At 43.2% G+C, this 24,817-nt stretch overlaps 1 protein-coding gene across 3 annotated transcripts in view; it reads left to right on the top strand.

Moving 5' to 3' along the window:
- OGT (O-linked N-acetylglucosamine (GlcNAc) transferase) overlaps window positions 1-15,245 on the top strand; it is a 42,978-nt gene extending 27,733 nt beyond the window's left edge. For 2 of the 3 annotated variants that reach the window (XM_025371880.1, XM_025371879.1), the window contains exons 15-22: window positions 961-1,086; window positions 2,034-2,204; window positions 2,317-2,433; window positions 2,518-2,688; window positions 3,815-3,967; window positions 7,112-7,364; window positions 7,604-7,727; window positions 12,941-15,245. In XM_025371880.1, coding sequence (XP_025227665.1) covers window positions 961-1,086; window positions 2,034-2,204; window positions 2,317-2,433; window positions 2,518-2,688; window positions 3,815-3,967; window positions 7,112-7,364; window positions 7,604-7,727; window positions 12,941-13,115 — 1,290 coding nt within the window. In that variant the 3' untranslated portion in view covers window positions 13,116-15,245. The other variant, XM_025371881.1, reaches the window with a different exon arrangement.
- Window positions 15,246-24,817: the final 9,572 nt, after the last annotated feature.

Below are 24,817 nucleotides of genomic sequence, written 5' to 3'. Positions count from 1 at the left end.
GAGACCTTTAGGGAGTCACTGCTGATTGACTACAGTCTAAACTCTTCAGCATAGCTTTTGTAACCTTTCTCTGTTTGCCACAACTTTGTCAATACTTTCACCCACCATTCTACATCATGTATACCTTATGTCAAATAGAAGTGAATTACCTTTTTTTTTTTTTTTTGAGATGGAGACAGGCTGGAATGCAGTGGCACGATCTCGGCTCACTGCAACCTCCACCTCCCAGGTTCAAACGATTCTCTTTTGATTCTCTTTTGCCTCAGCCTCCCGAGTAGCTGAGATTACAGGCGCCTGCCACCACACCCAGCTAATTTTTGTATTTTTAGTAGAGACGGGGGTCTCACCACATTGGCCAGGCTGGTCTTGAACTCCTGACCTCAGATGATCCACCCGCCTCGGCCTCCCAAAGGTCTGGGATTACAGGTGTGAGCCACCATGCCCGGCCTACTCACCATTTTCTAAACTCCCTCACACTTTACTCTAATTCTTCATTCATACAGTTCTCTACTGAGATTGTATTCTGTTAAACTCCTTCAAACTTCTATTCGTCTTTGAAGACCTATTTCAAATACCAGTTCTAGGCTGGGTGCAGTGGCTCATGTGTATAATCCTTTGGGACAATGAGGTGGGAGGATTGCTTGAGGCCATCATGGGCAACGTAGTGAGACCCTGTCCCTACCAAAAAAAAAAGATTACAAATTTCAAATACCAATTTCTCTATGAAATGTTACTCATACATTCAATCCAGAAGTGAACTCTCCTTCCTCTGTGTTCTGTTTCTCTAATGCTTTGGGCCCATTTTAATGGCAGTTAACCATATTTGTGCCCGAATTAATATAGTTAATTTGTGTTCTTACCACTTTTCCATCTGGGAATCTGAATTATGTTAAATGCCATTAAAACTAATGGAATTGATCTGAGATTATACATAGTGAGTTCTTATTTTCTATTCTGTAGATTCCATGCAATGGAAAAGCAGCTGATCGCATCCATCAGGATGGAATTCATATCCTTGTAAATATGAATGGCTATACCAAGGGCGCTCGAAATGAGCTCTTTGCTCTCAGGCCAGCTCCTATTCAGGTAAACAAATTAACAGTCATCACTTATAACATGTATTTGGCTAAGAAAACAGTAATGTGCTGCTTTTCCTCCCTCTGGTTAACTGATATTTGAAACTGTAGGGCAGACATACTTTTTAATTTTTTTAAGTTGTTGAGATGCGCAGGACAAAAAGAGTGTAGAGCACAATGCTTATAGGTACATGTATATAGAGACATGCAGTTCATGGTTGGCTATGAACAGTTACTCTGTCTTGCAAATTTGAAGAACATTTTAGCATTTTGAAAGTTAGTCTAAAATGCAGGCTGGGGGTACAGTGGCTCACGCCTGTAATCCCAGCACTTTGGGATGCTGAGGCAGGAGGATCACTTGAAACCAGGAGTTTGAGACCTGCCTCGGCAACAAAGCAAAACACCCTATCTCTACAAAAAATTTAAAAATTAGCCGAAGTGGTGGTATGCCCCTGTGAGCTCAGCTATTCGGGAGGCTAACGTGGAAGGATTGCTCAAGCCTAGGAGTTTGAGGCTGCAGTGAACTATCACTGTGCCACTGCACTCCAGCCCCGGCGACAGAGTGAGAGTCTCTCTTAAAGAACTACTTCATTGCTTTCGACTAAAGAAGTCAGCCTTGCTGTGCCTGTAGCAAGGCCAGTAATCCTGGCTACTCTGGAGGCTGAGGCAGAAGGATTGCTTGAGCCCAGGAGTTCGAGGCTGTAGTGATCTACGATTGCACCACTGTACTCCAGCCTAGGGAACAGAGTGAGATCCTGTCTCTAAAAAAGAGTTAGACCTCCTTGTTCATTTACTTATTGAATTTTGGCACCTTTAGGTTCCTTTTTAAAAAACCATTTTATTGAGGTACAGTTGACATACAAAAAGTTGTACATATTTAATGTATATGACTTGATGAATTTAGAGATAAGTATCCTGATGAAAGTTCTTAATCAGTTTTTGATCTGATTTTTTAAGGCAATGTGGCTGGGATACCCTGGGACGAGTGGTGCACTTTTCATGGATTATATTATCACTGATCAGGAAACTTCACCAGCCGAAGTTGCTGAGCAGTATTCTGAGAAATTGGCTTATATGCCCCATACTTTTTTTATTGGTGATCATGCTAATATGTTCCCTCACCTGAAGGTAGGTATGAAACAGTGCTATGGGGGAATTTCAAAGAACTGTAGCTTTTTATTTCCTTGCTATTGTCTATGTAAGTCCTAAAAGACATGTCTGAAACTATTTTTTCCATTAGAAAAAAGCAGTCATCGATTTTAAGTCCAATGGACACATTTATGACAATCGGATAGTTCTGAATGGCATTGACCTCAAAGCATTTCTTGATAGTCTACCAGATGTGAAAATCGTCAAGGTCAGAACCTAGTCAATATTGTCATTGAAATACAGTTAACTGCATTCACGATCTTTTTCGTAATCATGCATTTTTTTGTTTTAGATGAAGTGTCCTGATGGAGGAGACAATGCAGACAGCAGTAACACAGCTCTTAATATGCCTGTTATTCCTATGAATACTATTGCAGAAGCAGTTATTGAAATGATTAACAGAGGACAGATTCAAATAACAATTAATGGATTCAGTATTAGCAATGGACTGGCAACTACTCAGGTGAGAAGATAATACACCATTATATGTCCCACCAAATAAATAAATAAATAATTTGTCCCATACAAATAAATAAAGTATGCATTTATTTCCCTTAAACCTCATCATAACTCTAGGAGGCAAGTATCATTATTACCATTTTATAGATGAGGAAATGAGTTAGTGGAAATGTGCATCTTATGTAGGTGTGTCTGATTTTAAAAGTCTCCTGGATTCAGCCAGCAGATTATTACTTACTGAGAAACTTCTGTGTTAATATCTTGTTATTCCCTGCCTGTGGCTTTACTGTCTTATATGATGAACTGTCTGTACATACCATACAGTTTCTTGCTTCTGTAAACCCATCCTTTCCCTAGCTAAATCCTACTCAGACGTTCAGTTCAGACAGCTCTTCCAGGAATCCATTTCCGTACTTACCGCTAACGTCTCCATCCCTACTTCATTGGTACCTGTCTTTTATACCTCTGTAATGTTTGGAATATATCATTACATACAGCACAACAGATGATAATTCCCTGTGTTTGTATCCTCTACTGAATTGAATTACTGATGTCTTAATCACAGTAATGTAGTATGTACTCAATAAATAATACATTGCATGCCTAAATAAGTAGCTCTATCAAGAGAGTGTAAGGCAAAGATCTCTGACCTCTAGAGGTCATAGATGTCCTTGCACACCTGTAATAGTTATATAACAATGTAAGGCAGTACTCAAATATGAGAATTGCAAGATAAAACTAATTATGTGTGTAGAAACTCAGAAACAGTGATGATCAGTGTGAAGAGAGACACTCTTGGGAGAAGAGACCATTTGGAGGAGTAATTTAACCTTGAGGAGTGGATGTGATTTAGAAAAGGACATTTCATTCATGAAGAAAAGAGTGATCAAAAGCTGTTGGATTGTTAATAGGATTTTGAGATCTTTTTTGGTTAGAGCAAGAAGTTTCATAGTGCAGTCTCCCCCAAATTAAGATAATGCTGCAACGGTTTGCCTCTTCTTAAACTTATATCGTGAATATTTTCTCATGGTTTGGTGACTTTTAATAGTTAGACCATTTTGGATCTTACGGATTGAAATATTGGACTCCTTTTGCCTTTAAATATAACCATCATCTTTTCCTTGTTTTAGATCAACAATAAGGCTGCAACTGGAGAGGAGGTTCCCCGTACCATTATTGTAACCACCCGTTCTCAGTATGGGTTACCAGAAGATGCCATTGTATACTGTAACTTTAATCAGCTGTATAAAATTGACCCTTCTACTTTGCAGATGTGGGCAAATGTGAGTATGCATAGACTTATTGTTACCATCTTAGAGACGAATAAAGATTTTGTATCTAGAGCTTCTTGCTGAAGATTGTCCTTCCACTCCCATTTAGGAGCTGTTCTGCTCATTTCTTTTAAAAATTTTTTTTTGGCTGATCGCGGTGGCTCATGCCTGTAATCCCAGCACTTTGGGAGGCCGGTGCAGGTGGATTACCTGAGGTCTGGAGCTTGAGACCAGCTTGACCAACACTGTGAAACCCCGTCTCTATTAAAAATACCAACAAATTAGCTGGACGTGGTGGTGGGCACCTGTAATCCCAGCTACTCGGGAGGCTGAGACAGGAGAATCACTTGAACTCGGGAGGCAGAGGTTGCAGTGAGCCGAAATCATGCTGTTGCACTCCAGCCTGGGCAACAAGAGCAAAACTCTGTCTCAAAAAAAAATTTTTTTTTTAATACTTTTTTATTTTTTTATTTATTTATTTTTTTTTTTTGAGAGGGAGTCTCGCACTGTCGCCCAGGCTGGAGTGCAGTGGCCGGATCTCAGCTCACTGCAAGCTCCGCCTCCCAGGTTTACGCCATTCTCCTGCCTCAGCCTCCCTATAGCTGGGACTACAGGCGCCCGCCACCTCGCCCGGCTATTTTTTTTGTATTTTTTAGTAGAGACGGGGTTTCACTGTGTTAGCCAGGATGGTCTCGATCTCCTGACCTCGTGATCCGCCAGTCTCGGCCTCCCAAAGTGCTGGGATTACAGGCTTGAGCCACCGCGCCCGGCCTTAAATACTTTTTAAAAAATGTATTTTATTTATTTACATGTGACTCAACTGGGTTATGCTCTTTTTTTAAAAAACAGAATCTCGCTCTGTTGTTCAGGCTGGAGTGCAGTGGTGTGATCTTGCCTCATGGCAACCTTTGCATCCCAGGTTCAAGTGATTCTTGTGCCTCAGCCTTGCAAGTAGCTGGGATTACAGGCATGTGCCACCATGTCTGGGTAATTTTTTTTTGTATTTTTAGTAGAGACGGGGTTTCACCATGTTGGCCAGGCTGGACTCGAACTCCTGGCCTCAAGAGGTCTGCCCACCTTGGCCTCCCAAAGTGCTAGGATTACATGTGTGAGCCACCGCGCCTGGCCTTGTGCTCATTTATAATCTTCAAGAGATGTAGTTTTTCAGGCATTTTTGGTTTCTCCTTCCAGTGTCTAAATAGGACATTGTGAACCTTTTAAATTTACATATTCAAAGCATTCTTCTGTCTAAAGGGTCAGCAAACTTTTTCTAAAGGGCCAGATGGTAAATATTTTCAGTTTTGTGGTCATGCTGTTTCACATCTACTCAGCTTTGCCGTTGTGGCACGAAAATAACCATAGGCATTTTGTAAATGATGAGTGTGGCTGTGTTCCAATAAAATTTTATTTATGCGAACTGTCAGTATGTCAGATTTGGCTCACAGGCTGTGTAATTCGCCAACCCCTGGTCTAAACTGATAGCATATGCTGTCATGTACATCCACCCATTTTTAACATTCTTGTAGTATGGTAGAGTTACAACCAAGAAGGAGTCGATCTATACATAAATCTCTCAGTTCATCAGATAGGTTTGCATAAGTGGGATACCGCATAGCTGTAACTGGCTCTTAATCCATATAACTGAAATAAAATGGCATGTTTTGCCTTTAGGTAGTCTGGAGATAATTCCTTGGTTAATTTTTTTCCCCTGATACCTGTTTTGTTTTATGTTCAGAGGAGAGGGGAGGATAGAAGAGAAGAGGAAGCAGATGAGTACAGGTCTACTGTCCTTAATCCTTACTTCCTGATGTTCACAAAAACTCTGAAAATCAAAAACTTTTTCATAAGTGTGTGGCAAATTTGTTTGGCAGCAAAACTACCTGAACTAACCCATTAGGGTATGTATTAGTCCGTTCTCATGCTGCTATAAAGGACTGCCCGAGATTGGGTAATTTATAAAGGAAAGGGGTTTAAATTGACTCACAGTTCCCGTGGCTATGGAGGCCTCAGGAAACTTAACAGTCATGGTGGAAAAGGGAGCAAACATGTCCTTCTTCACATGATGGCAGGAAGAAGTGCTGAGCAAAAGGGGGAGAAGCCCCTTATAAAGCCATCAGCTCTTGTGAGTACACACTCTCTATCATGTGAACAGCAGCATTGGGAATAACTGCCCCCATGATTCAATTACCTACCACTGGGTCCCTCCCATGACACATGGGGCTTATGGGAACTACAGTTCAAGAAGAGAGATTTGGGTGGGGACACAGTCAAACTATGTCAAGATATTTGTAGTCTTTTTTTTATTCCATTTAATATGACTATTCCTCCATCTCAATGCAGAGGCACTAATATGTTTGTTTATATGAAGTTGCTGCTGAGGGTTTTATGTAATACACACACACACACACACACACACACAGTACTACTTTTTTTGAAATCTGAAATATTCTGAATTTGGAAGTTCATCTGTTCTCATAGCTTTCAGAGAAAGGGATTTTGAACTTAAAAATGTACATAGAGTAGATATAAATCTAAATCAGGAGTTGGCAAACTATGACCTGTGGGTCAAATCCAGCCCACTGCTTGTTTTTGTAAATAAAATTTTATGGACACATAGCCATGCCTACTTGTTTACACATTGTCTGTGGCTGCTTTCAAGCTACAACAGAAGAGCTGAGCAGCTATGACAGTCAGTGTAGCCACAGAGCCAAAAATATTTGCCATCTGGCCCTTTACAGAAAAGACCAATTTATATTAGGCAAATAAAGTTAGGCAAGTGTGAGGTAACTTTCTTGGTTGTATCATAGTGGGGGATTTGAAATTTGGAATGCAAAATTCCTCTCTCTCAACAAAACCCACTGCCTCTATCAATTCCCACAGGAGGTAGCTGCCTCAGATTTTGCCAATTAGTAATTTGTTTTGTCTTCCAACATCGGTCTCCTCTCTTTCTTTGAACTCACTCTGAGGACAGCTAAGCAAAAGAGGGATAATTCAATTGATCTAATTCATCTCTGTGAAGGAAAGACTTAAGTTCACAGCAGGCTTCTATCTGGATGGAAAGAATAGAGTGTGGTAGAATTATTAGAGATCTCTGGGAGTCTTTGTTGAAAAAGGCAAATCTGCTATTAATAATTATTCTTATTTTCCCTATTTTAGATTCTGAAGCGTGTTCCCAATAGTGTACTCTGGCTGTTGCGTTTTCCAGCAGTAGGAGAGCCTAATATTCAACAGTATGCACAAAACATGGGCCTGCCCCAGAACCGTATCATTTTTTCACCTGTTGCTCCTAAAGAGGAACATGTCAGGAGAGGCCAGCTGGCTGATGTCTGCTTGGACACTCCACTCTGTAATGGGCACACCACAGGGATGGATGTCCTCTGGGCAGGGACCCCCATGGTGACTATGCCAGGTAAGTTGCTGATAAATTACTGGAGTCTTCCTTGTTCTTTTGAAAATCTCCTTTAGGGGAGAAACTTCCAAGTGAAGTTATATATACTAGGAGCAACATTAAAGGCAAGGTGATAGAAAGTGAGACTTGTTCTCACTTAATTCTCTTCATCTGCATTGTGTGGAGGCTTAACATAAATAACGTTAACTCTATGCTGTTTTACGTTCTCAGATGTGCAGTTGTTATCTTTTGTATTTCAGGAGAGACTCTTGCTTCTCGAGTTGCAGCTTCCCAGCTCACTTGCTTAGGCTGTCTTGAGCTTATTGCTAAAAACAGACAAGAATATGAAGACATAGCTGTGAAGCTGGGAACTGATCTAGAATAGTAAGTAAACTTTTCCTTGAACAAATTATTTGGTAAAGTAGAGAGAATATAGCTGTTATAAAATGAAGCCATAAAATAAGTGTAATATAAAATAGGTGAACTAGTTGTATGCCCTCTGGATGGGAGAAGTACTTTCTAAACTCTTAGAAATGAAGTAATCAATAGGTTTTACCATGTGAAAAGTAAATGACTGAATAAAAAATATTCAAGAAAATTAAAAGGCAAATGAGGGGGAAAAAACTTTAGTCTCAGATATCAAAGTATTAATTGCCTGGCTATGTAAAGACTGCAGAACATTTAAATTTTAAATCCCCCAGTAGGAAAGTAAAAATGGAAATGACGAGACACCTTGCTGAAGTGGAAATACAAAAGGTTAACAGGAAAGTGTTTCAGGCTCTGTAGTAGAAATGCCAATTAAAATTATACTGAGACGAGGTGTGGTGGCTCATGCCTATAATTCCAGCACTTTGGGAGGCCGAGGCGGGCGGATCACTTGAGATCAGGTGTTTGAGACCAGCCTGGCCAACATGGTGAAACCCTGTCTCTGCTAAAAACACAAAAATTAGTTGGGTGTGGTGGCGTGTTCCTCTAGTCCCAGCTACTCAGGAGGCTGAGGCAGGAGAATCTCTTAAACCCGGGAGGCAGAGGTTGCAGTGAGCCGAGATCGCACCATTGCACTCCAGCCTGGGTGACAGAGCGAGACTCTTATCTCAAAAAAACCACACACACAAAAAAATCCTAAGGGTATATCCATTATTTGCCTATACAATAGAAATTTTTTTTGTATCAATGAGGGAGCATTGAGGACTAGCCTTTTCATGCATTGGTGAATAAATTGGTACAGCCCTTCCTCAGAGTTTTTAGAGCCTTAAAAGTTAGATCTTTGGGCCTGGCACGGTGGCTCACACCTGTAATCCCATCACTTTGGGGAGGCTGAGGTGGGCGAATTACGAGGTCAGGAGATCGAGACCATCCTGGCTAACATGGTGAAACCCCATCTCTACTAAAAAATACAAAAAATTAGCCGGGCGTGGTGGCGGGCGCCTGTAGTCCCAACTACTCGGGAGGCTGAGGCAGGAGAATGGCGTGAACCCAGGAGGCGGAGCTTGCAGTGAGCTGAGATCACGCCACTGCACTCCAGCCTGGGTGACAGAGCGAGACTCCATTTCAAAAAAAAAAAAAAAAAAAGTTAGATCTTTGACCCTAATACTGTCACGTCTTCACTGCAGTCAGTGTAAGAAATAAAAACAGCATAACTTAAATGCCTGAAAATGAGTAGGAATTACAGTGGTGATGCTTAGATGAGTGAGGATTTATTCATACAATAAACTAGTATTTCTTTCATTATTTTATTTTTTTTGAAATAGGATTTTACTCTGTTGCCTAGGGCTGGAATGCAGTGGTGTGATCTTGGCTAACTGCAGCCTCGACGTCCTGGGCTCAGGATGTCCCGGGCTCAGGACGTCCCACCTCAGCCACCTGAGTAGCAGGGACTATAGGTACATGCCACCATGCCCCATGCCTGGCTCATTTTTAAATTTTTTTTGTAGAGGTGAAGGCTCAGTATGTTGGCCAGGCTGGGTATTTCTGTTTTCTTTTCTTTTTTTCCTGGACAGAGTCTCGCTCTGTTGCCCAGGCTGGAGTGCAGTGGCGTGATCTCGGCTAACTGTAACCTCTGCCTCCTGGGTTCAAGCGATTCTCCTGCCTCAGCCTCCCGAGTAGCTGGGATTACAGACGCCCACTACCACACCTGGCTAATTTTCTGTATTTTTAGTAGAGGCTGGGTTTCACTGTGTTGGCCAGGCTGATCTCGAACTCCTGACCTCGTGATCCACCCACCTCGGCCTCCCAGAGCGCTGAGATTACAGGCATAAGCCATCGTGCCCGGCGGGTATTTCTTAAATGAGGTTTTTCTTTCGGTATAATGGGTGATGTTTTTTTCTTTGTGTATTTCTGAGAAGCAGCATATTACATAGAAATTAAAAGAAATACACTTTTTGAGTCAGACTACCTGAGTGAACCCAAGCTCTCTACTTACGAGCTTTGTGACTTTGGGCAAGTAAATCTCTGTGTTGTGCCTTGGTTTCTTCTGCAAAATGGAGCATAATCTTAGTACCTACTTTGCAGAGATGATGTGAGGATTAAAAAAAACATTCCATGTAAAGTACTTAGAATAGTTCTTGGTATCTGGTAAACATTCAGCAGATGTTAGCTACTTACTATTTTCAGAATTTCCTCCGTAGAACATCACATATGTCTAAGAAAAGTGAGAAATTTGAGCCTAGGCATTATATAAAAATAAGATTCATGTCCATTAGCCCAGAGATAACTATAGTAAAAAATGTAGTGTGTTTTATTTTCAGACAGGGTCTCACTCTGTTACCCAGGCTGGAGTGCGGTGGCATGATCACGACTCACTGCAACCTCTGCCTCCTGGGATCGAGTGATCCTCCCACCTTAGCCTTCCTAGTAGCTGGGACTACAGGCACATGCCACCATGCCTGGCTTTTTTTATTTTTTATTTTTTAATATTTTGTGGAGACAGGGTCTCACCAATGTTGCCCAGGCTGGTAACTCCTGGGCTTAAGCAGTCCACCCGCCTTGGCCTCCCAAAGTGGTGGGATTAGAGGTGCGTGAGACACTGCACCCAGCCTGTAGTGCATTTTAAAATTTTTATTAGACTCTTTGGAACTTAGTTTGGTTCATACAATACTTTTCCCCAACATTTTTGTTGTGAAAATTTTTAATTTTATAATAAACACATCTATACCTACTGTTTAGAATCTGCCATTAGCATTTTACTGTTCTTGCTTTATTACATATCTATTCATCCATTTATTCCCTTTATTCATCTGCCAATCCATCTTATTTGACACATTTTGAAATAAATTGCAGACATCAGTACACTTCTCCTTAAATACTTAAGAATGGCTATCATTAACTGGAGTTAAGTATACATATATTTTTTTGAGACAGGGTCTCCCTCTGTTGCCCAGACTGGAGTACAGTGATATGATCTCCGCTTACTGCAACCTCCGCCTCCCGGGCTCGAGCAATCTTCCCCTCAACCTCCTGAGTAGCTGGAACTACAGGCATGAGCCACCACACCTAGCTAATTTTTGTAATTTTAGTAGAGGCAGGGTTTCGACAGGTTGCCCAGGCTGGTCTCAAACTCCTGACCTCAAGTGATCCACCTGCTTCAGCCTCCCAAAGTGTTGGGATTACAGGCGTGAGCCACTGCGCCTGGCCATTTTTTTCTTTTGAGGCAGAATTCATATACAGCGAAATACACAAATATTCAGTGAGTTTTGAGAAATAACTTTTTTTTTTTTTAGACGGAGTCTCACTGTGTCACCCAAGTTGGAGCGCAGTGGCACAATCTCTGCTCACTGCAACCTCTGCCTCCTGGGTTCAAGCAATTCTCCTGCCTCAGCCTCTTGAGAAGCTGGGATTATAGGCATGTGCCACCACACCTGGCTAAGTTTTCATGTTTTTAGTAGAGACAGGGTTTCACCGTGTTAGCCAGGATAGTCTTGATCTCCTGACCTTGTGATCCGCCCACCTCGGCCTCCCAAAGTGCTGGGATTACAGGTGTGAGCCACCGTGCCCAACCGAGAAATACCTTTGTAACCCAAACTCCTATGAAGACAAAGAACATTATCACTCCAGAGAGATTCTTCATGCTCCTTTTCAGTCAGTCTTTTTCACCAACCCCCAGAGACAACCACTGTTCTGGAGTGTTTTTTTCCCTTCCATAAATTAGTTTTGCTTTTCTAGAATTTTATCCAAATGGAACTATGTCAATATGCACTCTGAAGGCTTCTTTCAGCAAGTTTATTTTGCTGAGTGGTATTTCACTGTGTGTATGTACTCCAGTTTATTTTCCTATTGACATAGAATTTAAAAAAACACGAGTGCACAGGTCTTTCTCTTTGGAGGGTAGCATTAATATGGACATGGTTGTATTGAGACCAACAGATATGCACAACCATTTTACTACTTCTGTCACAACAAACATTAAAACAAAGTTGAGCATGGTGGCTCATGTCTATAATCCCAGTGCTTTGAGAGGCTGAGGGAGGAGGATTGGTTGAGCCCAGGCGTTCGAGACCAGCCCAGGAGTTCGAGACCAGCCCAGGAGTTCGAGACCAGCCTGGACAACATGGCGAGACCCCATCTCTACAAAAAATACAAAAATAGCTGAGTGTGGTGGTGCGTGCCTGTAGTCTCAGCTTCTCGGGAGGCTGAGGCAGGAGGATTGCTTGAGCCAAGGAGGTTGAGGCTGCAGTGAGCTGTCATCGTGCCATTGCACTCCAGCCTGGGCAACAGAGTGAGACTCTATTTCAAAAATTAGAAGAAAATAAATAAAAATTATTGCTTTTAAAAATGCATGAATATGTTCTGGCTTCTGGTTCTAAAGTATTTAGCTCTTCCTCTAAGAATAATCTCATGAAAAATAATATATTCAAAAGGGAAGTAGAAATCTTTTCCCCCGTGTTTCCTGAAGAATCAGTTACTTTTTTATTTCTGAACAGAACCATACTCTTGGTGATATTAGCAATTTTTAAAAATCTGAACAACTCAGTTCAGGTACAAGTGGAAAATTATGACAGTAGACTTGCTGTATTTGTCTTCCCCTTGAGTGGTTTCCTATTTCATTAAAATGACCATAAATTGAATACTTCATCTTATATTTATGCTTTAACTTTTGTAAATGATGCTTCAATGAATATCTTTGCATGGTCCTGTATGTTTTTGCATCTGATTATTTCTTTTTAATAGATTTAAAAGTGTTATTGTTAGGCCAGAGGGTTATGAACATTTAAGGTTAATACATACATTGCTAAATTGCTTACCAAAAAGCTAAGCAGTTTATGTTCTAACAGTACATAGGAATAGTCATGTGCCATTGTCAATTCTTGTTATTTTAAAGGTAGAAATAAAACGAAATGGGAAATGCATGGTATCCCTTGGATGTACTTGTTTAGGAAAGAACTAAGTTTTTTCAGAGTACATGGAGTTGAGCTCATTTCAGTGACAGCATTATGTAAGCTGTGACCCTTCCCTTTTTAACAGGAAGCCAATCAGGAAATGAGACAGCGTAAAGTTTGGTCATGGATTTTTTGCCACAAAGGGAACTAGGTATTTATAGGGTGTGTTTCTGAGTTTTCTGCCCTGATTTGTAAACTGGTTTCTCGTTTTTTATTACTCAGCCTGAAGAAAATTCGTGGCAAAGTCTGGAAACAAAGAATATCTAGCCCTCTGTTCAACACCAAACAATACACAATGGAACTAGAGCGGCTCTATCTACAGATGTGGGAGCATTATGCAGCTGGCAACAAACCTGACCACATGATTAAGCCTGTTGAAGTCACTGAGTCAGCATAAATAAAGACTGCACAGGAGAATTACCCCTATACCTGAGCCTCAACCTTCTGGGGGAAAGGGAACTAGATAACATACTTCTTACTTGTCTGTACAGTACCTTGTTGCAGATGGGTGATATATAATGGTAATAGAATAGCACAGCCAGACTTGCTTCCTGCATGGTAGGGAGAGACACAAGAGATGGGAAACTGCTGTTCCACAAGGAATCTCCGTAGAATTTTGCAGCGACCAGATGGTGCATAGGTCTGGAAGGTCTGATCTCCCTTGGTCTTCCATGGGATGGTTAGTGTGGAGGGGAGATATAGATTGTCCGGCCGCTTTGTGATTCCATGGATTGATTCAGTCTTCTGGATTAACTTTTTTCTTTATATTTTGGGTACTGGAGCTTTTAAAAATGTTTGGTTTCAGGTATTTTTATTCATGTGAAGTGTATATGATTCTCTTGAGATAAGGTTTTAAGCTAAAATGTTAACTCCCTGTTTTAGTTTCTGAACTCTGACAGATCGACAGGGACTTTGCTGGTGTAGTCTTTTTATAGGTTTTATAAACCACTTGAGCCTATATCAGTCGTTTTAGTGTCTGACCTAATGTTTGGAGCTATCAGTGCTTTGTTGATTTAGATGATGACTCAAGATTTTTTCTGGTCCATTTCCCATTTCCTTCTCTTCCCTGACCCCCATACCCCCACCCTTAAAATTCTCCTGTAACTCAACTAACAAAATCAAGTCTGATTCAAAACATCCTAGGGTGTTTCTCTTAAACACACCATCTGGTGCCAAATGAAAATTTTTAGGAGTGATGACTAATTATCAAGGGCACAGTTGTGGTACTGTCATTGATAATAATATAGTTTTGTTTTTTTTTTTTTTTTTTTTTTGCCTAATTTTTTCCTGTTTCACCAGTGTTTTACCCTTGACTGCCCCTTCTATGCTGCTTCCAAAAGTGATAGTGTGTGTAAGATTTTTACCTTCCTTTCTAAAGTTTTTTTTTTTTTTTCTTAAAGTGAGTCCTGTTCTTCCTATTTCTTTCAGCAGAAATGAAATCCCAGGTAAGTATAAGTATTCAAGTATTTGATCAGTAAGTCACAGTTATCTCCAGTGCATTAAATAACCTTCATCAAGAAACAGGTTATAGGTAAAATCTCTGAAGGACCATCTGTGTATTCAAGTAATTATATTTTAGATAATAACTGTCTTCTGGACTTGGTCTTGAAGTCTGTACAGATTCAGCCTCAATAGTAGCAAACTGCACTGCTATTTGGTTTGGAGTACAAATTAGACTTATAGTCCTCCTGGAACTTGAGTTATTAAAGTCATAGGAATAAAATTATGGGATCTCAACAGAGTCGAGGGTTTGAGGCTTAAACAAGCCAACATATGAATATATGTTTTGTCTCGCTGTACTGCACTTACACTATCCAGTCGCAGGTAATTTTTTGTCTGCCAGTAGTGTTCTAGATTATGTCTTTCCAAAGCGCTGAGGCTGTGCACCTATTCTGTAGTTGCAGCTGATGCCTGAATGTATCCTAGCTGACAAATTACTGATTAATAAGAACTTGAATTTCTGAAAGATGCTTACTGTTAACCAAATTTTGAGCAAGGAGTCTCAAAGGTAATTCTGAACCAGAATTACATGTTAATGAACAGTGTACCTTTTAACAATGTAAATCACGGAATATCCGTGAAGGGATTTCTTAATTTATTTTTTACTGGATGATTGAAATATCAGTTAAAGGTTGCCAGCATGGTTGCAGATAAACTGACGTTTGAAATTCACCGAACTACTTAATGTGGAATAGGGTAATATACTTCCAATGCCCTCAAGGCTGTGACCTTACAGCCATTTTACATTAGCACATCATTCCTCCTACAGGGATGAACTTTTTCCTGGCACGAAAAGTAGCCGCTCTGGTTGAAGCTTTGCTTATTGTAACAGGCTTTTATTTCCAGGTAACATGTCTGTGGAAGACTTAATTCTGATTAGAGATATAGATATTACTGGAAACTAATTGTTTTTTTTTTTTTCTATTGTACTCTGCTTTATCAAAGAAGTAAAACATTTAAATCGTGCTACAGAAATTAAGATGTTGTCTTGCGATCCTTAAACAATAAATGAATGATTTCCCCTTAATATGGCTGATGTATTTTGTGTCCTGTTATATTGAGTGGCTTGATGAATAGGGTCATCCAGTGATGAAACCTGTATTTGAACAGCCTCAAACAGCAGCAAAGGATCATATTTCCCTGCTGTAGCTATGATATTAGGAATTGTTTTCTCAGCCAGGTCTGGTGGAGGGTGGGGGGTTAGTTTATGATCCATTAAGAAGGCAAAGTGGCTGGATGTGGTAGCTCACGCCTGTAACCCCAGCACTTTGGGAGGCCGAGGCAGGTGGATCACTTGAGGTCAGGAGTTCAAGACCAGCCTGGCTAACATGGTGAAACTCCGTCTCTACTAAAAATACAGAAAACTAGCCGGGAGTGGTGGCACACACGCTTGTAATCCCAGCTACATGTGAGGCTGAGACAGGAGAATCGCTTGAACCCAGGAAGTGGAGGTTGCAATGAACTGAGATCGTGCCATTGCACTCCAGCCTGGACGACAGCCTGTGATCCCCAACACACCCATTCATGCTTGCTCCTCTTTTGCTTATGACCTCTCTGCTTTCATTTACCCTCGTAGTCTTGGTCTTCGTGTGGACCATTCTCTTCTTGGCTTTTGGGGGCAAAATTATTTTCCTTCCTGCTCTGTATAGTGGTCGAACTCTGCCACGAGCATCAGGGAGGAAGATACCAATTCATGAGGGGTCAGAACACGCTGTTTGCCAGTTTTCTCAGAGATATAAAAATGAGAGGGAAGATTTTTTTTTCAGTAAAATTTTGCATAATTTACTTCCCAACTTCTTAAAGCCCTGATGTGGATTGGTGTTTGTTTCCTAAAAGATTATTATGGGAAGAAAGCCTACTCAAAAGTTTTTACTCCTATCCGCTCTGTTGAAAAATCTACATTATTTCCAGTTTATTTCCGCTCCTCCTGCCTTCAGTCTAAAGGAGTTGCTTGCACACCTTGAGTAAATGTGTGTAATTTCTGAACTGCCCATTTTAAGATTTGATTCCAAACCTGACCCACTCTTTTACTTGAAGCATATGCCTCTCAATTATAGCTAACATTTTGGTTCTTTGCCCAAACCTGAGGCACAGTCATGTAATCCCCATTCTTATAAAAGAGGCTTGTAGAAGTTAATTTGCAACTTCATTGTAGAGAGAGAGAGAGTAATCAGCCCCCTTTATCCAATTTTTTAATCAACTGAGAAAGTATCTGTATTTAGGTAGGCAATCTGGTGCTTAAGAGCAGGTTTTGGAACTAGAGTTGGAGTTTGAAGCTCAGCTCTGCCATTTTTTTTTTTTTTTCCTTGAGTCTCACCCTGTCCCCAGACTGGAGTGCAATGGCATGATCTCGACTCACTGCAACCTCCACCTCCCAGGTTCAAGTGATTCTCCTGCCACAGCCTCCTGAGTAGCTGGGATTATAGGCACATGCCACCACGCCCGGCTAATTTTTTTTATCTTTAGTAGAGACGGGGTTTTACCATGTTGGCCAGGCTGGTCTCGAACTCCTGACCTCGTGATCAACCCACCTCAGCCTCCCAAAGTGCTGGGGTTACAGGCGTGAGCCACTGTGCCCGGTCAGCTCTGCCACTTTCTAGCTGTGTGATCTTTAAAATGAGAGTGCTAACAATTGCCTACTTTAAAAAGTGTGTATGAATTAAATCGTGAGACACTTGGAACGATGCTTAGCACAAAATAATATCAAACGCAGGGCCGTTTTATTTGTGTTCTGTTACCCAAAGGCATACATTATGAAATATATGGATGCTCGCTGGAGAAACTGGCACACTCTAGAAAGCGCTGCTTCCCCCGTTTGTTTCTCTTGGTGTGTAGGGAGTGAGTGACAAAAAGCCTCAAGTAACCAACCTTTTTTTTATCTCTAGTGTTTGGAGGGTTCTGGAAGTAAACATCATAGTTCGCCGTTGCCAGGCGCTGTTGAGTTGTTGCCTTGCTCTTATCTAGGGGTCTAGGTGGCCTTCCCTGCAACCCCTGCCCCCCCCGCTCCCCCGCCCACCCCGCGTTCCCGCCCACGCCCCTGCTCCCGCGCCCTCGCCCCAGTTCCCGCGCCCCCGCCCCTCCCCCCGCACCCTCCCCCAGTGTTCGCAATAACGGACTTAGAGGTCTGGACAATTCAAGTAGGGAACAAGGCTCGCTTATCCAAGTAACCGCAGGATAAAAGTTTGTTAGGAAGGATTTCACATGGTTTCTCTTTATCAGAAAGTTGTTAGGGACTTTTAATCACAGAATTGGCCTTGGGTGCCCACGCTCTAGTATTGAAATGGCGCTTTTGGGACAAATAAGCAACATCCGTGGGAGTGGAAAGCAATAGACCAGATTCCGGAAGCATTACAGCTAGGCGCCAAGTTCACAGGCGCGAAGTTCAAATTTGCCTCGTGACCACACTGTGATAGGTGGGTACAGGGGAGCGCGGGCGGGCACACGTGAGTTCCTACCGCCCCCTAGGTCTGGGCACTATAAAAGGGCCTGCGCCTGCCGTTGTTCATCGCAGTTGCTCGGGATCTTTGCACATACTCCACAGGCCGTTGGAGGTGAGCTGCTGCCGACCACGCCAGAGGCTGCAACACCAGGTAGGTGACCGGCTGGTCGGACTCAAATGGGTGCTGAAGTGGTCCAGAGGTTAATCCTAATTGAGTGACTTAATTGAAATCAGGACCACTGTATACCTTGGACTCTGGTTGCCCATATAGGCCTGAGGTGGGAGTAGAGGAAGTGGCAGCGTGGGGAGAAGCGGAGGCGCCAGTAGTGGCGTTGGGGGAGGTGAGGGGCGCTGGTGGTGGTATAGGACCATATGGTTGCGCCAGTGGCTGCGTTGGGAGAAGTGGGCCGCCAGTGGCACCAGTGGGAGATGGGGACGCCAGTGGTGGCGCCAGTGGCGGCGTTGCAGGAAGTGGGGCTGGTGGCGGCGTTGAAGGTGGGGGTGACAGTGGTGGCACAGAAGGAGATATTGGTGCCAGTGGTGGGTGGGGAGAAGTGGGGGCACCAGTGGCGGCGTTGGGGGAAGTGGGGGTGCTGGTGGTGTAGGAGCAAGTGGTGGCGCCAGTGGCGGTGTGGGGAGAAGTGGGGGCACCACTGGCAGCCTTTGGGGAAGTGGGAGTGCTGGTGGCCGCGTAGGAGCATGTGGTGGCGCCAGTGGCTGCGTAGGAATACGTGGCACCGGTGGCGGCGTGGGGAGAAGTAGGGGCGCTGGTTGCGGTATTGGGGGAGGTGGGAGCGCCAGTGGTGGTGTAGGAACAGGTGGTGTTCCTAGTGGCGGGTGGGGAGAAGTAGGGGTGCCAGTGGCAGCGTTGGGGGAGGTGGGGGCGCCGGTGGTGGCCTAGGAATAGTTGGTGGCGTCGATGGTGGCATAGGAGCATATAGTAGCACTGGCGGCGTGGGGAGAAGTGGAAGTGCCGGTGGCCGCATTGAAGGTGGGGGTGCCAATGGCGACATTGGGGGAAGTGGGGGTTCTGGTGGCGGCATAGAATCACTTGGTGGTGGCGGAAGTGGCCTAGGAGCACGTGGTGGTGCTGGTGGGCGTGGGGAGAAGTGGGGACGCCGGTGGCGGCATTGGAGGTGGGGGTGCCAGTGGCAGCATGGGGAGAAGCGGGGACGCCCGTGGAGGCGTTGGGGGAGGTGGGGGTACCAGTGGCGGCGTAGGAGCAGGTGGGGGTGCCAGTGACCGTGGGGAGAAATAGGGGTGCCCGTTGCAGCATTGGGGGAAGGTGGAGGGGGCAGTGTTGGCCATGGGGGGAGGTGGGAGCCAGTGGTTGTGGGTAGGGGATGTGTGTGTGTGTGGGGGGGGTCGAAGTCTCATTGGCTGAGGACTGAGTGGTGGTGGGAGACAGGAGTGGGGTAGGGCAGAAGTTGGATAGAGGGGTGGGGGGAGTGGAAGCCTGCTTGGAAAACCGGTTGGAAGCAGTTGAACGTGGCTGGAGGTGCGAGTGTGGGGGAAGGGTGGTTGGATTGAGGCCTGATTGGTGGAAGACTGAGGCGAGAACATGATGGGGGTAGGGTCCAGACCTGATAGGAGGAAGGAGTTGGGGAGGGGCAAGGCCTGTTTGGTGGAAGATTGACTGGAGGCTGGAGGCAGGAATAGGGAGCGGGAAGCGGGTGGCCGGATTCATGTAAGACCAGTGAGAAGCCAGAGTGGCGGGGGGTAAGGGGGCAGTGGAGGTTGGGCAGAAGGAGGAAGATGATGAGGGGGCGGTGGTAGCCTATTCTGGGTAAGATTGACAGTGGGGAGTAGAGGTGGGGGAAAAGGTTGACAACCGGTAGGTGGGAGACTTCCTTGGAGTGGGAGTAGGGGACTGAAGGTGTAGGGAGGTGGAGGGCCAGTGGGATGTGGGGGTGGTCGAGCCCTGGTACATGGCAGACTGGCAAGTTGAGGTGGAAGTGGAGGGAGTGGGAAGTGGGGGCGCGTGGAGGGTGGGAAGGGATTGGGGTGGTAGAGGCCTGAGTGGGAAAAGTTTGCAATAAAACAAATTTAAATACTTTTCATTTTGCAGAGCAAAGTTTCGGCTTTAAGGTGGGGAAGATACCCAAAGATAAATGCAGAATGTGAGATGTCTCTGGTTTTGAGTTCTGGCTTTTTTTTTTTTTGAGATGGAGTCTAGCTCTGTTGCCCAGGCTGGAGTGCAGTGGCACAATCTTGGCTCACTGCAAGCTCTGCCTCCCGGGTTCACGCCATTCTCCTGCCTCATGAGGCCTCTTGAGTAGCTAGGACTACAGGCGCCCACCACCACACCCGGCTAAATTTTTTGTATTTTTAGTAGAGACAGGGTTTCACCGTCTTAGCCAGGATGGTCTCGATCTCCCGACCTCGTGATCTGCCCGCCTCGGCCTCCCAAAGTGCTGGGATTACAGACGTGAGCCACTGTGTCCGGCCGAGTTCTGGCTTTCTTAAGAAAGTGTATCTTTGTCTTCACTACAGACATGGATGGGCACAAAGAAGAGCTGCCCCGTTTGCAAGACCCAGAGGAGGACGAGGATTGGTGAGATTTGGAAAGTTATGTTTTCTTTTAGTTTAGTCTTAACTGTATTGGCAGAACAGCTTTCTCGATAAGTATATTTATTTCCTTTAGTATCTGTAGAGCGTATAACTTGGTTTGTCATAAAATGAGAATGGTAAAGAAGGATTTTACAAACTAGGAGTCCAGCCTCCTATGAAATTTATGAATCCGCTATATAATTTCTCTGTTAGTGGCCAGGAAATGATGACACTTGAGGTAACAGTGCATCTTTGAATATATGTGGTTTCTAGAAAGTTCTTCATTCTGATGCAATTAAAACCTGTTGTTCCACGCCAGTATCGATAGTGCTGCCCTCTAGAGGTACACAAGTATTTTTCTTCTCTATGATAACACAGGGTGTTTTTGTTTTAAATTTTTTTATGGAGATGCACCCTGAACCAATAAAGGTTCAGAGAGCTTCCAACATGAGGTATTTTTGTGTGTGTGTGAGAGACAGGGTCTGCTCTGTTGCCCAGGTTGGAGTGCAGTGATGTGATCAGGAGCTATTTTTTTTTTTTTTTTTGAGACGGAGTCTCGCTCTGTCGCCCAGGCTGGAGTGCAGTGGCTGGATCTCAGCTCACTGCAAGCTCCGCCTCCCGGGTTTACACCATTCTCCTGCCTCAGCCTCCCAAGTAGCTGGGACTACAGGCGCCCACCACCGCGCCCGGCTAATTTTTTGTATTTTTTAGTAGAGACGGTGTTTCACCGTGTTAGCCAGGATGGTCTCGATCTCCTGACCTCGTGATCCGCCCATCTCGGCCTCCCAAAGTGCTGGGATTACAGGGTTGAGCCACCGCGCCCGGCCGATCAGGAGCTATTTTTAAGATAGCTGCCTGTCTCTAAGTTTTTTCTCTTTTGGAACACTACCCTGTTTTCTTCCCTCACAGATCCGCATTTAAGGGTATGATATGGGGGAAGGTACAAACCAACAGAAAGTCTGGAAATAGACCTAAGTACATAAGAAAATTTACTAAACAAGAAAAACGACATTTCAAATCAATGGGGAAAAATATGGATTAGTCAACAAACCATTTGAGGATAACTGGCTAACCATCTGGAAAAAAATGAGACTTGGGTTTTTGCTTTATTATTCCTTATGCCAAAATAAATTACAAATGGATCAAATATTTTAAAATAAAAAATGAAACCATTAAAATGTTAGAAAACAATAGATGGATTTTGTTTCCAATAGTTTTGGAGTAGAAAGGTCTAAGTTTGATATCAAACAAAATATATGGTAAATAAACTGGAAAAAATATTTGTATTACATATATAAAGGGCTATTTTCCTTAACAAAAAGCTTTCTATAAATCAGTAATTTAGAAAAAGGTGAACAAACGCATGGAACATGACAAAGAATATTAGAAGGTAGCTGTCTAGGAAAAAAAAAATAGAAACGGACCTCAGACATTAAAATTTTCAGCTTTGGCCGGGCACACTTTGGGAGGCAGAGGCGGGCAGATCACTTGAGTCCTGAGACCAGCCTGGGCAAGATGGTGAAACTCCGCCTCTACAAAAAATAAAAAAATTAGCTGGGCGTGGCGGCCGTACCTGTAGTCCCAGCTACTCAGGAGGCTCAGGTGGGAGAATCACCTGAGCCCGGGAAGTCGAGGCAACAGTGAGCCGAGATTGCGCCACTGCACTCCAGCCTCCGCAACCCAAGTGAGACCCTCTCTCCAAAAAAAAAAAAAAAAAAAAAAAATCAGCTTTTAATTATATTGCTTCTCATTAAATAAGTGATAACTTTTAATTATATTGCTTCTCATTAAAGGAATGATACATCTTATTATTTATTTTTTTCTCCCACTTGGAAAAGTAAAGAAATGATAACTTTTAAAATAAGATGCCATTTTTTATAAATTTGCAAAAAGTTTGATTATACCCAGTGTTGTCAATTTATAGGAAAACAGAAAATCTCCTGCACTCTTTGTGGGAATATATATTTGGTATAACGTTTCTGGAGGGCTGTCTGGCAGTATCACATTTTAAATGCCCATGTCCTTTGAAATAGCAGTTCCACTACTGAGACTTTTTCTTTTAAAATAATTTTATTTAATTTCTTGATACTTGTACTCCCATATACATGAGTGCATAAATGTGATTATATCATACATGTAATTCAGTAATTGTAATTCAGTCCTATTTTTTCTTGACTTTTCCCCCCCTCTTCTCCCATGGCCTTTCTCCCTGTAACCCATGCTAAATATTTATGTAGCTAGCCTTCTATACTTTTCTCCATGTTCATGTAATCATATATAGACATTTACAGGTTATTTTGGTCTTTGTTCACTTTTGTGAAAGAAGGATATATGGGCCGGGCGCGGTGGCTCAAGCCTGTAATCCCAGCACTTTGGGAGGCCGAGACGGGCGGATCACGAGGTCAAGAGATCGAGACCATCCTGGCTAACACAGTGAAACCCCGTCTCTACTAAAAAATACAAAAAAAACTAGCTGGGCGAGGTGGTGGGCGCCTGTAGTCCCAGCTACTCGGGAGGCTGAGGCAGGAGAATGGCGTAAACCCGGGAGGCGGAGCTTGCAGTGAGCTGAGATCCGGCCACTGCACTCCAGCCTGGGCGACAGAGTGAGACTCTGTCTCAAAAAAAAAAAAAAAAAAAAGAAGGATATATGATTTAATTACCAGGACATAGAGAAATATGTACAGGAACATTCATTGCAGCACTGTTTGTAATAGCACAAATTTGAAAAGAGCTGAAATATCCTAAGGGTCTAGTTGAATAAATTATGGTTCATTGCAAAAATGTGGTGAGAGCTATGTGTACTGATAATGAAAAGACTATGAAGAAATATAAAGTGAAAAATGCAAGTTGCAGTACAATGCATATAGCATAATATTATTTGTAAAAAAAAAAAAAAGAGAAAATAGTGTGTGTACTTGTTATGATGTGTGCTTACACTTAACTTTCTAAAAGGATAAATAATATACATTGTCTCTGGGAAGAAAAAGACAGAGTGTCACTCACTGCTGTTTTCAGAGTTGTTTGTTAGAAAAAAAGCGACCTGGTAAACATTATTTTGCCATAGTTATTAAAAATGGGGGTAGGGGGTGGGGTGGCTCACGCCTGTAATCCTGGCATTTTGGGAGGCTGAGGCAGGAGGAATGCTGGAGCTTACAAGTTTGAAACCAGCCTGGGCAACATAGCAAGACCTCATCTCTATTTTTTGTTTAAAAAAGCGGGGAGAGGTGGAGGGGATTAGCAAAAGAATGAAGCCAACATTGGAAAATATACGTCTTAACAATAAAAAGGAATGCTAATTTAAAAATCATTTATTAGCAAATTTAAAATATTTAATCTTATTATAGTAATGCTGCTGACATCACAAACTGACAACCCTTTAGAAATGATGAAGCAGATGTACCAAGAGCTATAAAATTGGACATACTTTTAGATTTTTTTTTTTTTTTTGAGACAGAGTCTTGCTCTGTTGTCAAGGCTGGAGTGCAGTCATGCGATCTCAGCTCACTGCAGCCTCTGCCTCCTGGGTTCAAGCAATTTTCGTGCCTCAGCCTCCTGAGTAGCTGGGATTACAGGCGCATGCCACCACGCCTGCCTAATTTTTTTTTTGTATTTTTAGTAGAGATGAGATTTCACCGTGTTGGCCAGACTGGTCTTGAACTACTGGCCTCAAGTGATCCCTCCGCCTTGGCCTCCCAAAATGCTGGGATTATAGGCATGTGCCACTATGCCTGGCTCTTTTTTTTTTTTTTTTTTTGTATTTTTGGTAGAGATGGGGTTTCACCATGTTGGCCAGGCTGGTCTCGAACTCCTGGCCTCAAGTGATCCACCTGCCTTGGCCTCCCAAAGTGCTGGGATGACAGGTGTGAGCCACTGTGCGTAGCTGGACATACTTTTGATTGAGTAATTTGATTTTTGGCAACCAAGCATAGGAAAATCCAGTTTATGAAGCCAATTAAATGCCCAAAGGTGCTTTTCATAGTATTTAATTTTTTTGTTGTTTGAGACGGTATTGCTCTGTCACCCAGGCTGAAGTGCAGTGGCATGATCATGACTCACTGCAACCTCTGCCTTCTGGTCTCAAGTGATCCTCCCACCTCAGCCTTCAGAGTAGCTGGGACTACAGATGCACCACCATGCCCAGCTAATTTTTGTATTTTATTGTAGAGGTGTGGTTTCGCCTCCAAGTTGCCCAGGCTAGTCTAGAACTCCTGCACTCAAGCGATTTGCCTGCTTTAGCCTCCCAAAGTGCAGGGATTATAGGTGTGACTGCTGTACCCAGCCTCATAGCATTTAATTTAAAAATTAAATTAATAGCCGAGTGTAGTGTCTCAAGCCTGTAATCCCAGCACTTTGGGAGGCTGAGGCGGGTGGATCATGAGGTCAGGAGATTGAGACCATCCTGGCTAACATGGTGAAACCCCGTCTCTACTAAAAATACAAAAACAAATTTAGCCGGGTGTGGTGGCAGGTGCCTGTAGTCCCAGCTACTCGGGAAGCTGAGGCGGGAGAATGTCGTGAACCTGGGAGGCAGAGCTTACAGTGAGCCGAGATCGTACCACTGCACTCCAGCCTGGGCGACAGAGCGAGACTCCATCTAAAAAAAAAAAATT

Source organism: Theropithecus gelada, chromosome X (genome assembly GCF_003255815.1).
Source record: "Theropithecus gelada isolate Dixy chromosome X, Tgel_1.0, whole genome shotgun sequence".
Lineage (NCBI taxonomy): Eukaryota > Metazoa > Chordata > Mammalia > Primates > Cercopithecidae > Theropithecus > Theropithecus gelada.
Note: the sequence above shows the minus strand (reverse complement) of the source record. Positions and strands in the feature narration are given on the sequence as shown.